This window comes from Narcine bancroftii, chromosome 3, assembly GCF_036971445.1.
Source record: "Narcine bancroftii isolate sNarBan1 chromosome 3, sNarBan1.hap1, whole genome shotgun sequence".
Lineage (NCBI taxonomy): Eukaryota > Metazoa > Chordata > Chondrichthyes > Torpediniformes > Narcinidae > Narcine > Narcine bancroftii.
The window spans coordinates 183,676,319-183,689,029 of NC_091471.1; the positions used below are offsets into that span (position 1 = coordinate 183,676,319).

The window sequence follows — 12,711 nt, forward strand, 5'->3', positions numbered from 1 at the left end:
GAGTATGTCTGTCCTCCCCGTGTCTGCATGGGCACTCCAGTTTCCTCCCACCTTTCAAAATGTATGGGGGTCGTAGGTTAATTGGGATATTTGGGCAGCATGGGCTTGTGGACCAGATGGGCCTGTTACCATGCTGCATATTGAGATTTAAGTTTAAACAATTTGATCCCTTTTTCTTATAAACATTTTTTTATCATTCAAGACACGTCTTTGCTTTTGCCTATGTCATTTAATGCAATATCTTGATTCGATTCAAAACCGAGAAAATTTAACAGAGAAAAATGATCAGCGCTAGCTTTATTTTTTTTCTCATGTAACCAACTTTCCCTTTGTTTTATGTACACCAGAGGGCAGCTGCAGTCAGGTGAGAGATACCATATGTGCCTCCATTGGAATTCTCCTTGCTACAGAGGATAACTGCTCCTGTTAGTTATCTCCATCAATGTTTCAGAAGCAGGAGGAACTGCTTGAGAGCTGCTTTTAATAAGTTGTAGTATCGTGAGAATTGCACTGTATTTTGCATTACTATTTTTCTATATCTATCTTCCAATCTTGCATATCGATCTGCTTATGGTTTTATAAATCCTTACAATCTGGATAACATTTCAAACACTATAAAATTAAAATGAAGAACACAAAACCTTTTTTAAATGTCAATCATTCTCGCCCTTCACTTATTGTTATTTTAGCCTTTCATTGTTGTCGTTCAGTACTGGCAAGAGGAAGGAACCTCTTGTTAATTTACTCTTAATTGCTGACATCATATTTGGCTAGCTTAGCCTTTTTGGGAAGGATACTACTAACCCATTGAACTTAGGTGTTGAACAGTTCTGGTGTCATTGAATTGAAAGAGTTGCAAAAATGTTCCCACCAGAAATAGGGTAAAAACAGGAGTGTGAATTTGTTTCATTTTATTTAGCTGAGACACTAGCATATCTGTTCTGTTTCAGAATTACTGGTAAAATGGTAGCTAAGAATAGATCTCTCAAGGTTTTAACCTAAAATCATGTCTCATGATTATTTTAAAAGTAAACTGGAATTCAAAATCTATGCGTGATATTCCAGTTGGGCATTCATTTATGATTTATTTATATTTTAACAAAACAAAACATGATATTCCTTCCTGAAAATGTGAGTGAATAAATAACAGAGGGAGCGTAACCCTGGAAAATTTCTATCTGGTGCTTTAATTTATTTTTTTTCCCCTTTGTATGGGCCTGAAAATTTAGAAAATGCTGATTTGAATTGAATAAATACAGCATGCAATTCTGACAGTATCAATAAATATAATACATTATCAATATTTAAGAGAAGACTGGAAAGTGACATGGATGGGATGGGCATGGAGGTTATGGTCTGGGTGCAGACTGACGAGATTAGGTCGGATACTAAATGGGCCAAAGAGCCTGTTTCTGTGCTGTATTGTTCTATGTAAATTATGGTGACATGGATTGCAATTTTATGAAGAATCCAAGTCAAAATCTTATACAGCTTAACTAGATAAAAATGAATGCATCCTTGTGCCAAGAGAGGCAGAATTGTGAATGTGCACCTCCAAATTCTTGATATCTGCTTCCAAAGTACAAGGGTTTGGCACCGGAATCAGGATGTTTGATTTCATGTCTACTGCTCACATCCAAGATTTTCTGGCTCTTTAATGTTCCTAGGCAAGAGAAATTACTGAATTCTTAGATCTGTCACTTCACCATTTAGAACAAACATTATTTTTCTCTAAACAGACCCAGACTACTCAATCTTTCTTTGTATTCTAGATACTGCAATCCAGGCAACATTTTAGTAAATCTTCTCTGCACCTTCTCACACTTATTGCTATCCTTCCTATAATTTAGGGACCAGAATTGCACACAGTATTCCAAATTTGGCCTCACCAATGCCTTGAATAGTCTCAACATCACCTCCCAACTCCTATATTCTATGCTTTGATGTATAAAGGCCAACATACTAAAAACCTTCTTTACCACTCTATCCAGATGAGATTCCACTTTCAAAGAATGATGAACCATTATTCCAAAATCTCTCTGGTTCCTCTGCATTCCCCAATGTCCTCCCCTTCATTTCATATGTCTGTTTTGATTATTCTTCCCAAAATGAAGCCCTTCGTCTCCCATCTTTCAGCCCACTCTTCCAAGCAGTCCAAATCCTTCTGCAGGCTCTTAAAACCATCTTCACTATCCACAACCCCCCCCCCACCGCCCTATTTTTGCATTGTCCGCATATTTACTCACCCAATTTACCACTCCATCATCTAAATCATTAATGTAAATGACAAACAACAAGGGTCCCAACACCGATCCCTGAGGCACACTGCTTGTCACCGTCCTCCATCCTGACTCTCTGTCATCCACTATGACTCTCTGGCATCTATCTTCTAGCCACTGTTGAACCCATTTGACTATCTCAACATTAATACCTATCTCCTGAACTTTCCTTACCAACCTTCCATGTAGAACATTATCGAAGGCCTTATAAACTACATTCTACTGCTCTACTCTCATCAACCTTCCTAGTCACCTCCTCAAAAAATTCAACAAGATTTGTCAAACATGAGTTTCCCTGCACAAACCCATGTTGGGTGTCCCTGATCAGTCCCTGCCTCTCTAGATACTTATACATATTAGCTCTAAGAATACTCTCCATTAGTTTACCGACCAGCGACGTCAAGCTTACCGGCCTATAATTACTGGGCCTACATCTGGAGCCCTTTTTAAATAGAGGAACCACGTTTGTGATATGCCAATCCTGCAGCACCATGCCCCCCTCTAATAACTTTTGAAAAATCACTGTCAGAGCCTCCACTAGTTCCTCCCTGACTTCCCTCAAGCTCCTGGGGAAAATCCCATCGGGACCCAGAGACTTATCCACCTTTATATGCCTCAAAAGTTCCAACATGCCCTCTTTCCTAATCCCTACATTTTCCACAATCATCCTTTTTGCTTTTCTTATCCTACACGATTCCATATCCTTTTCCCTAGTAAATTACTGAAGAGAAGAACTCATTCAATATCTCCCCCATCTCATTCAGCTCTTCACACAGTTGTCCACTCTGATTCTCTAAGGGACCAATTTTATTCTTCACTCTCCTTTTGTTATTTATATGCTTGTAAAAACCCTTCGGGTTTACTTTCACCCTGTTCGCTATAGCCACCTTGTACCTTCTTTTCATTTTCCTAATTTCTTTCTTAAGTTTATTTTTACAATTCATGTATTTTCCAAGCATCTCATTTAAACCCTGTTTCTTATATTTTATGTAGGTCTCCTTTTTAATTCGAACCAACTTTCTAATCTCCCTTGTAAACCATGGGTCTCTCAAACTTTTTGCCCTGCCTTTTATCCTAACAGGAACATAAAGATTCTTCACCCACAAAATCTCACCTTTAAAAGACCTCCAATTCTCCTCTACTTCCTTCCCATCAAACAAATCATCCCAAACCACTCCTTGCAAATCCCTTCTCATTTCCGCCACTCAAAAACCTTAATCTTTGGACCAGACCTATCACTTTCCATAATTATATGGAAAATAATGGTACCATGATCACTGGATCCGAAGTGCTCCCCAACACCTACATCAGTTCACCTGCCCTATTTCATCTCCCAACAGTAGATCCAACACTGTCCTTCTCTAGAGGGTACCTTAATGTATTGCTGCAAAAAACTATCCTGCACACATTTTACAAATTCTAATCCATCCAGCCCCTTCACAGAATGTGCTTCCCAATCTATATTAGGAAATTGAAATCCCCCACTAACACATCCCTGTGCTTATTACAAATCTCTGCTATTTCCTTACACATTTACTCCTCTATTTCTCACTCCCCACTAGGCGGTCTATAATTGTAACTTCTCCTTTTCCATTTTTTAATTCCACCCATACCGCCTCCCTTGACGATCCCTCCAATCTATCTCACATCAGCACCACTGTAATATTTTCCCTGACAAGTAATGCCACATACCTCCCCCCCCCCCCCTTACCCCTCCAATTCTATCACACCTAAAGCAGCAAAATCCTGGAATATTTAGCTGCCAGTCACAACCCTCCTGCAACCGCGCTCACTAATACGGCCAAGTGTCTACCCACACCTTCAGCTCATCCACCTTCCTTACAATACTCCGCACATTGAAGTAAATGCATTATCACACCACCGATCCTTTAACTTCTCAATCACCTTCCTTTCCACCCCCAAACTTTGTCTACAAGCCTTCTTTATTAGTGGACAAACCTTCTCTATGCTGTTCTCCTTTATATGGACCCCCTTCCCCCCCCCCCCCAACCATACTAGTTTAAACCTCTTTAGTAGCCCTAGAAAATTCTCCCAGCATGCATGATCCTGGTCCCTTTGGGATTCAGATGTGCATTCATTAAGGTCCCACCTCCCCCAAAAAAGTTGATTGTGTTCCCAGCTATAACCATGTTGATGGAATTAGTTTAAGAGTTATCTAAAGTAATAACAGGAAGTTAAATAAATTTTAAAAAATAATATGTTGGAAAAACTAATTTCTTAGAAGTTGACCAATTTCCAGCATCTGACACTGAGGCATTTAACGAAGTAAGAGAATAAATTGAGGTAACTCTGGAAATTCCAGTCTTGAATCAAAACTTTCCTCCTGGATTGTAAAATTAACTACATCATCTCATTTTAAGAAAATTGAGATCAACACATCTGTTTATACCAACATTGGGAGAATGTGTTGCGAGGTACAAAATTACTGAGCTGTCAGATAAATGGTTTCTGATCAAAGTGAACCAGCCTGCTTTAAAGACTGCATATTGCTTCATGACAATTAGAGGGTACACGATGAACAAGAAAATGCCAATCAATATTTTGATATGAACTTCCTCTTGGCAAGAAGCTCCATACAAGAAATTATGAAAAAAGTGAGGGGGCTACCAATGACTTTGGACATGGAATTGTTAGGAAGCAGGAGGCAGAGATTAGGGAAGATGGGGATGTACTCATACTAACCACATGAGTGATGTGATGCTGCTCAGTGTTATATAGTGAGACTGAAAATACCATATATATAAAATGAAAAGTGACAATCTATATAGGACATATGGGAAACCGAGAGAGAGAGAGAGGGGTGCATATCCACATTTGCTGATGACATTTCATGGGGTGTCCATAAATATTCAGATGGGATTGTGAATGGGTATAACTGTGGCAAAAATAACTTGACCTGGGATGTAATGTGTTAAACTTGGAAATGTCAGAACAGAATGTTTCTAAATGGTTCAAAGCTTGAATCTAGAAGAGCAGAGATGTTTACATATGTTTACATATGGAAATCAATAAATTGTAGAGGACTCGTGCAAATAATGAATTTAAAAGGCCAATAAAAGCTGAAGATAAGAAGAAAGCAGTGGGGTAGAAATTATGGTCCAGCAATGCAGTGTTGTGATCACTTACGATCTGGATCCCTCAGGAATTATGCCCTAATATGGGTGAGACACCATACAGATTCAATTGAATGATAGCAAACTTTCATGTCGAATTTGTAGATCATTTGTCCAGTGACGTGATTCTTGATTCCAAAATGAGATTATTAAAAAAAAAAATAAAAGGTTTTGTTAGGTAGATATAGAGGAACTATTCAGTCTGATGGAAACAGAATTCTCTGGCAGTAATGTCAGGAATGACTTCTTCACATGAGAGTGGAAATCTGGCAATCAAACCCCTTGGAAGTGTTGAACTTATATCAGCAGAAACATTCAGACAATAATAGAGTATAGTTGGCCATGATCTCATCAAAAGTACAAGATTCTTAAGGATTACAGGCAATCCCCAGTTTACGAACTAGTTCAGTTCCTCTGTCTGTCTTTAAGATGAATTTGTAGGTAAGTTGGAACAGGTACATACGGTTCTTATTTAGTGTTTTTAGTGTCAGTTAGTCAAATGTTTATAGTGTATTACATTTCTATGCAGAAAAAAATTATAATTAAATGTTAGCACTTACTCTTGTTCCATCAATGTCTTGCACACCAGAAGGGGCATTCATGAGGTAACATTACACACATGCTCAAAATGGGGCACAATTATGTGCATGCCGAATTGGGGGAACAGTCAGCTCGTAATGTCTGTAAGTCAGATGTTGAGGACTGCCTGTACTCCTTAAATTTTAAAATCTTAAATTTATTTTTTTATTTAAATATTGACGTACAGCATGGTAACAGGCCCTTCTGGCCCACAAGCCCATGCATGCAAATATCCCACTTAACCTAGAGGGTGGGAGGATCACCTGGAGGAAACCCATACTGACATGAGGAGAATGCACAAACTCCTTACGGACAGCGCCAAATTTGAACTGGAGGTGTAGGAGCTGCAATAGTATTGAGCTAACTGTTACGCCCCTGTTCCTATTTCACTGAATTCCTACAAATGCAACCATAACAATAAAACTGTTATCAATGAAATTCAAAAGCAGGATGATACTTGAGCAAAGGCTCCTGAAGTTCACACATCAAGTATTTTGAAATCTTAAAAGGGACAATAGAGTTATAATGCTACACATTTTCTTAAAAGGAAAATATATATTTATAAGATTCTACTTCTGGGCATGAAAGAGAGTAATTTCTAAGTACAGGGGTTGTATATTTGAGAATATAATTATATGAATATGTACAAAGACATTAAGAGTTAAGAATTAAATGCATTGCCTGCAGAGACATTCCATTTGACTGCAGCCATGCCTACTCTTTAATTTGCGGTGGCACTCTTCATGGAGGAGAGGAATCAGCAAGAGCGTGGTCAGCAAAAAATAAGAATTGATTGCTTTGTGGAATTTGTATTAATTAATTGACAGAACATTGACAAATCCTGCAGCCACAGCCAAAGCGCAATAAACGCAAAGGACCCTGAACTTCCTCGGGCTTTTAGCTGTTCAGACATTGTAACTCCATCAGTGGTGCAATGAAAACCTCCGAGAAATTCAGTCGTAATGTCTCTGTTCATTGCAATATGGTTTGGCATTCTGGGGATATGGTCAACTGCTTCTGTTTCTTCTGTGCATTCTTAAGGAACTTTATTGTTGGCTCTGTTATTCAAGTTAATTATCCTTCATTCCAATTTTGCTTTCAGTTGATAACTGGTCAGTTGGGTGCATCATGGGAGAAATGATCAGAGGCGCCGTGTTGTTCCCTGGCACTGATCGTATCCTTCCTAGCAACCTTTTGACCTCCAGTGATAGTTACCTGATAGAAATAGACATGGCTTCTATTTAAATGGTATATATGTCAAAATAATTAAAATATGGTGCAACTAAAGTTTGCTTTCATTGTATTTTGGGACAAAATTGTGGTCCAGCCTCTGTTCTGCATTACTTTTAGATGTGTAGCCTGATAACCACTTTTATAAATGTTAATAACATTTGCGACTACTGATTCACAATCACAGATTTGAATAATGTTATCATTTGGTACACAGGCATCATTATTCCTCTGTTTGTTCATCATGGCCTAACAAGGTAAAATAGAGACAGCCACATATCCAGTCATATTCAGTGATATATAAAATAATAATGTTAACTATCATGCCATAACTGAGAATTCTTTGCTCCATATTAACATTTCATACATTCAGGAATATCTTTTATTGGTTTTAAGGAAGTGAAATCAAAGAGGGTTGTGATCTAAACAACAACCAATACAGCCACATTAGGTGACAGTGTAGTTTGGATGAAAGTGAATTGGCTGCTAGCTTTACTCCTATTGATATTAAAACAGGACTGGATCCTAATTCATCATCACACCCCAAGGTTTCCAAGAAAGCATTTTGGAAAAAAAATCCACGGCAAGTTGAGTTCAAAGAGGGTAAGATTCAGAGAAAATCTAGGGAACTGATAAAAGTATTGGCTTAAAAAAAAATCAAAAGGATATTTTACATTGTTCAGAGGAACTGCGTCAGGGTGGAATTGTGAATGAAGAAGGTGACGGGGTAATAGATATTGGGACCACCACTCTTATTAACTTTTACGAACTTAAGGCAAAACTTTGCAATACAGGTCGACCCCAAATTACGATAGGGTTCCATTCCGGGACTCACATCGTAAGTCTAAATTATCATAGGTCAAAACAATACCGCTCTCTACCATTTTTTAAACTTATTTTTTAATTTAAACACTGAAAATCTTCATTCAAAAGCTATTTACACTATGCTTGAAGAAATTTTGCACTAAAATTAATCATTGGATGGTGAGAATAATGGGAATGCTAAAGGGACAGGCCGGGGCATCAGGAACTCAGACGCACGGGGAGCCAGGGCTTCAGGAGTTCGGATGCGTAGGCAACTGGGGTTTTGGGAACTCAGATAGGAAGGCAGCCAGTGCAAGGATTCGTGGTCAGGTATTTGGATGGCCAGGGTGAAGATCCGCAGTCAGGAGTTAAGATGGGCGGACAGCCGGAACAAGGATCCATGTTCGGGATGGATGGAAGGCCAGGATGAGAGTAGTATGGTTGAGTCACTATCACAAGAGAGTTAGCTGCATGCTACTCTCGTGCGATGTTGTCATTGCCCAAAATTGCGTAAGAATAGCGTGCTGCACATCGCAAGTGCGGATAAACATTGGAACTCAAAACCGAAAGTACAGATTCTGACCATCATAACTTTGAAATATCATAAGTTGGAACATCATAAGTTGGGGTCTATCTGTTGATGTAAAACTAAGACAGACAGTAGATCCAGAGATGCAGCTGAAAAATTACAGAGTGATCAGGGAAGATGTTTAAATAGCCAGAACAAAGGTTAATGAAGAGAAATATAAAGTGATGCACTTCAAAGGTAGTCAATATGTATTTTAGGAATGTTAGTTAATGTAAGGAAATAGTTAAGGGAGTAACTAAAAGAGCTTTCATTCAGCATTAGTTTCAGACGATCTATTATGGAATAATCTATCAGCAGCGTTTATGCTAATCGCATAATATCATCTATTGTATTTCAAATTTGCTTTGATTTAATTTGTACTGTCTGGTCCTCTTTCACAAATGTGTCTCATTTAAATATATTTTTCCACAGCCATGCATCTAAACAAATCTTTCTTATCATGGATGGGAATTACATTATGAGGACAAATTGCATAGTCCTTCAAGTTTAGAAAGTTAATGATTGATCTAGATTCCAGATGATGTGTTTAAAGGTTTGGCCATAAACTCAGGTGTTAGTAAATCCGTGGAATTTGTTGCCACAGGCTGTTGTAAGAGGCCAAGTCATATTTAAGGTAGAAATTAATAGGTTCTTGAATAGCCAGCGCATCCAAAGTTATGGGGATAAGACCAGGGCAGTGGTGCTGAGTGGGAAAATAGATCAGCTCATGAATAAATGGTGGGGCAGACTCAACGGGCTGAATAGCCTATTTCTGCTCCTATGTCTTATGCTCGTGGTATGGTCTCTAGTCTCCACTCATTGAGGACATCTACAAAAGACGGTGTCTCAAGATTGCAGCCTCGATCATCAAGGACTCTCACCACCCAGACCATACATTTTTCTTACTGCTGCCATCTGGAAGGAGAAACAGGAGCCTGAAGATAAACACCCAATTGTACAAAGACAGCATCTTCCCCTCTACCATCAGATTTCTGAATGGACAATGAATCACAGACACTCTTCTCTTATTTTTGCACTATTTATTTATTTTGTAATGTGATTTATAGCAATATTAGCCCTGTGATGCTGGTACAAAACAGTGAAGTTTGTGACATGTTCATGACAATAAATTCTAATCCTGAATCTGAACTCTGTTCCAATTCTGGCTGTCTATTGCTTTACCTTTTTTCTCCACTAGTGGGCAGGGTTTCAGCTGGATTGGGTTTAGATTCAGATACTAGTTATTGCCATGTAATAAAACAGAAATGTCATGCTTCATGAAATTGCCTTCAGTCTGAAATAAGACAGATGAAGATTCACTATTAGCATTGCCCAGCACCCCTCACAATCAGAGAAAAAGAGAAGCAAAAGATAGTGCCCCCCAAAGTGTCTGAGTGTCCATGGATTTGCCTCCAGCAATCTTGCAGTCTCTGCAGTTGCAAAGACTCTCATTCAGTTCAAACCATCAGCAACCCTAGCCCAGATCCAAACCTCCATATTCCTTCCCTCCACCTCACTGTACCCCTGTTCACCTTCAAAACTCTCCAAGGTCAAATAAAATCTATTTGCCCAAGTTTTGGTTTGGCTACCAATGTGATTTGTCGTCATTTATTGTCTGAAAATGTTGTGAAGGGCCTTGCTGTGTCTTCTGATGTTAAAATGGGACCGCATTGCTAGTCATTTGGAAACATTGCTTCGAAATAGTCATTACAGGCAACAGTGAAATTTCATTCTATAAAAATGAAAAGAAAATGTATTCAAGATGAAAATTTCTCTGGTTTAATGCAGTCTTCAATCTCCACCATATATTTTTCACACACAAAATTGACCTTAACCAGAGCCCTAAGACTTTTGTGTCACTTAGTGAAAAATATCTGCAGTGGGAAAATGTCCATTTAGATTTTTTGGGAGTGTACCAGGATTTTGCAGCTTACATGGTAGTATTTTTTTTTAAATATTGGTCAAAGGCAATACCAAGCTGATGACTTCTGTTTTAGGGGAAAAAGTCTGCAATTTTAATTGTGTAAATGTCACTAAAGGAGAAGAGCCAAAATTGAAACAGCCAGTTACTTTTCTGCTCAAGTTAATTACTGCATTTGAAATGGAATAATTCATGCAATTTGAAGTGAACGTTGGATTATTTTTCACCATGAATAATCTAAATCTAATGTAATAATTTCAGTTTTGGATTTCCAATCTCATTTGACAGGAATCATATAATCCCCATTGATTTGTCATTCATGTGAGAGGTCAACAAATGCACTGAAGTGAATTTGGAGTCAAGTTGAAATAATCCCCTGTGATAGTACAGATTCTATCACCAATGTCTATATGTACAGATTGTAGTGCAGGATGACTGTGATTGGCTGAGAGTGTAGCCACACCTACTGGCAGGTCTTAAAGGATTGCTCCTAGCCAGACCAGGTCATTCTGGACTGGTCAACCTACTTGTGATATGCTCCAGTCTTTTAGTTAATAAAATTGTAGTGTGCGTCGGAAGAACCAAAGCCTTGATTTGGATCAACAAGTCTTTGGTTCTTTCGACGCACACTACATCCCCATATATTCTTAAACGGAATTTTAAAAATAGACAGAGAGCACGATAACAGACTCTTCTGGCCCACAGGTCAGTGGCATCCAACTGACCTACAACCCTATGCTTTTTGAAGGGTGGGGAGAATCGAGATCACCAGGAGGAAAACCTTGCAGACAAGGAGAGAACATACAAACTCCTTACAGACAGCGCCAAATTTAAACCTGTGTCGCTGACGCTGTAACAGCATTGCACTAACTGCAATGCTAACTGTGTCGCCCATGAATGAATGTGAATGAATTACGAAGGGCCTAAACATGTGAAAGCAGCAGGTTAATGTGATGAGATGCTTGGTGCTCCGTAGAGGCATTTGCTTTTATTTTAATGTACCGTGCATTAGTCATGTCTCCTTGAAATTGGGAAGGAAAATGATAGGGAAGACATTTGTCTTTGGCATGAAGTACCTTTAGGTCCCCCAGGAGTGAACTCCTGGATGACTAGTCTTTCTGAGTTCATTGTGTGACCTTTGGAAATTGAGTAAAATGAAGAGAGAAAGAGAGAGAGGGAGAGAGAGAGAGAGAGAGAGAGAGAGAGAGAGAGAGAGAGATGAAGATAGGGAGAGCAAAGCAGGGAGAGACAGACACACAGACAGAGGAGAGAGAGGGAGAGGGAGAGAGAAAGAAAATGAGAATCAAGGTAAACCTTAGGGAATGACATGATTTATTATGAACTCCCACATAAGGAGGACATCTTTCTCATCTAAAACATGTGCATTTCCATTATTTCATAATACTGTATACGCTGAACATGAAATTTGAAAGAATTACATTTACATAACTGTATGGTTGCTGCACCATGTGTTCCTAATGCTACAAGCATGACACCTCAACTCTTCTTCTGCTACATTGACGATTACATCGATGCTGCCTCATGCACCCTTGAGGAATTCATCAACTTTCTCCACTTTGTTGCTAACTTTCACCCTGACTTCAAATCAACACCAAAAATGACCTTGAATACACCTCTTCACACCCTGTCCCCTGTAAGGATTCTATTCCTTTCTCTCAATTCCTCTGTCTCCATCTTCTCCCAGGATGAGGTCTTCCTTTCCAGATGATCCGAGATATCTGCTTTCTTCAAAAAATGTTGCTTCCCCTCTAACACCATCAACTCAGCCCTCACCTTCATGTCTTCCATTACCCACACATTTTCTCTGGTCCCCTCAGCCCACAGGCACAGCAAAAACCCAATTTCCCTTGTCCTCACCTATGACCAACATAATATCTTCCACAACTTCTGTCACCTATAACATGATCCCACCACCAGACACAGAACAACATAAGAAATAGGAGCAGGACTAAGGCATCCAACCCATCGAGTCCTACTCAGCCATTTAATATGATAATGGCTGATCTAATGAGCTTAATAATAAAAACAGTAAAAATCACCTCCACCTTCCTAACTTTTCCCCATATCCATTAATTCCCTCACTATATAAAAATCTATCCAACCTTCTCTTAAATATATTTACTAAGGACTCCTCTACTGCTTTAATAGGCAGCGAATTCCACAGGTTGACCACAC

General features: G+C 39.0%; 1 protein-coding gene across 14 annotated transcripts in view; it reads left to right on the top strand.

Annotated features, from left to right (window-relative positions):
- The window catches only part of LOC138757918 (mitogen-activated protein kinase 10), a 300,847-nt gene that overhangs the window by 246,006 nt on the left and 42,130 nt on the right, over positions 1–12,711 (top strand). For 2 of the 14 annotated variants that reach the window (XM_069926041.1, XM_069926035.1), the window contains exon 8: positions 7,095–7,166. The exons of 11 other annotated variants lie outside the window; for them this stretch is intronic. In XM_069926041.1, the coding sequence (XP_069782142.1) occupies positions 7,095–7,166 (72 nt within the window). Of the gene's footprint in view, positions 1–347; positions 539–7,094; positions 7,167–12,711 lie in introns of those variants that run through there. One more of the 14 variants, XM_069926046.1, reaches the window with a different exon arrangement.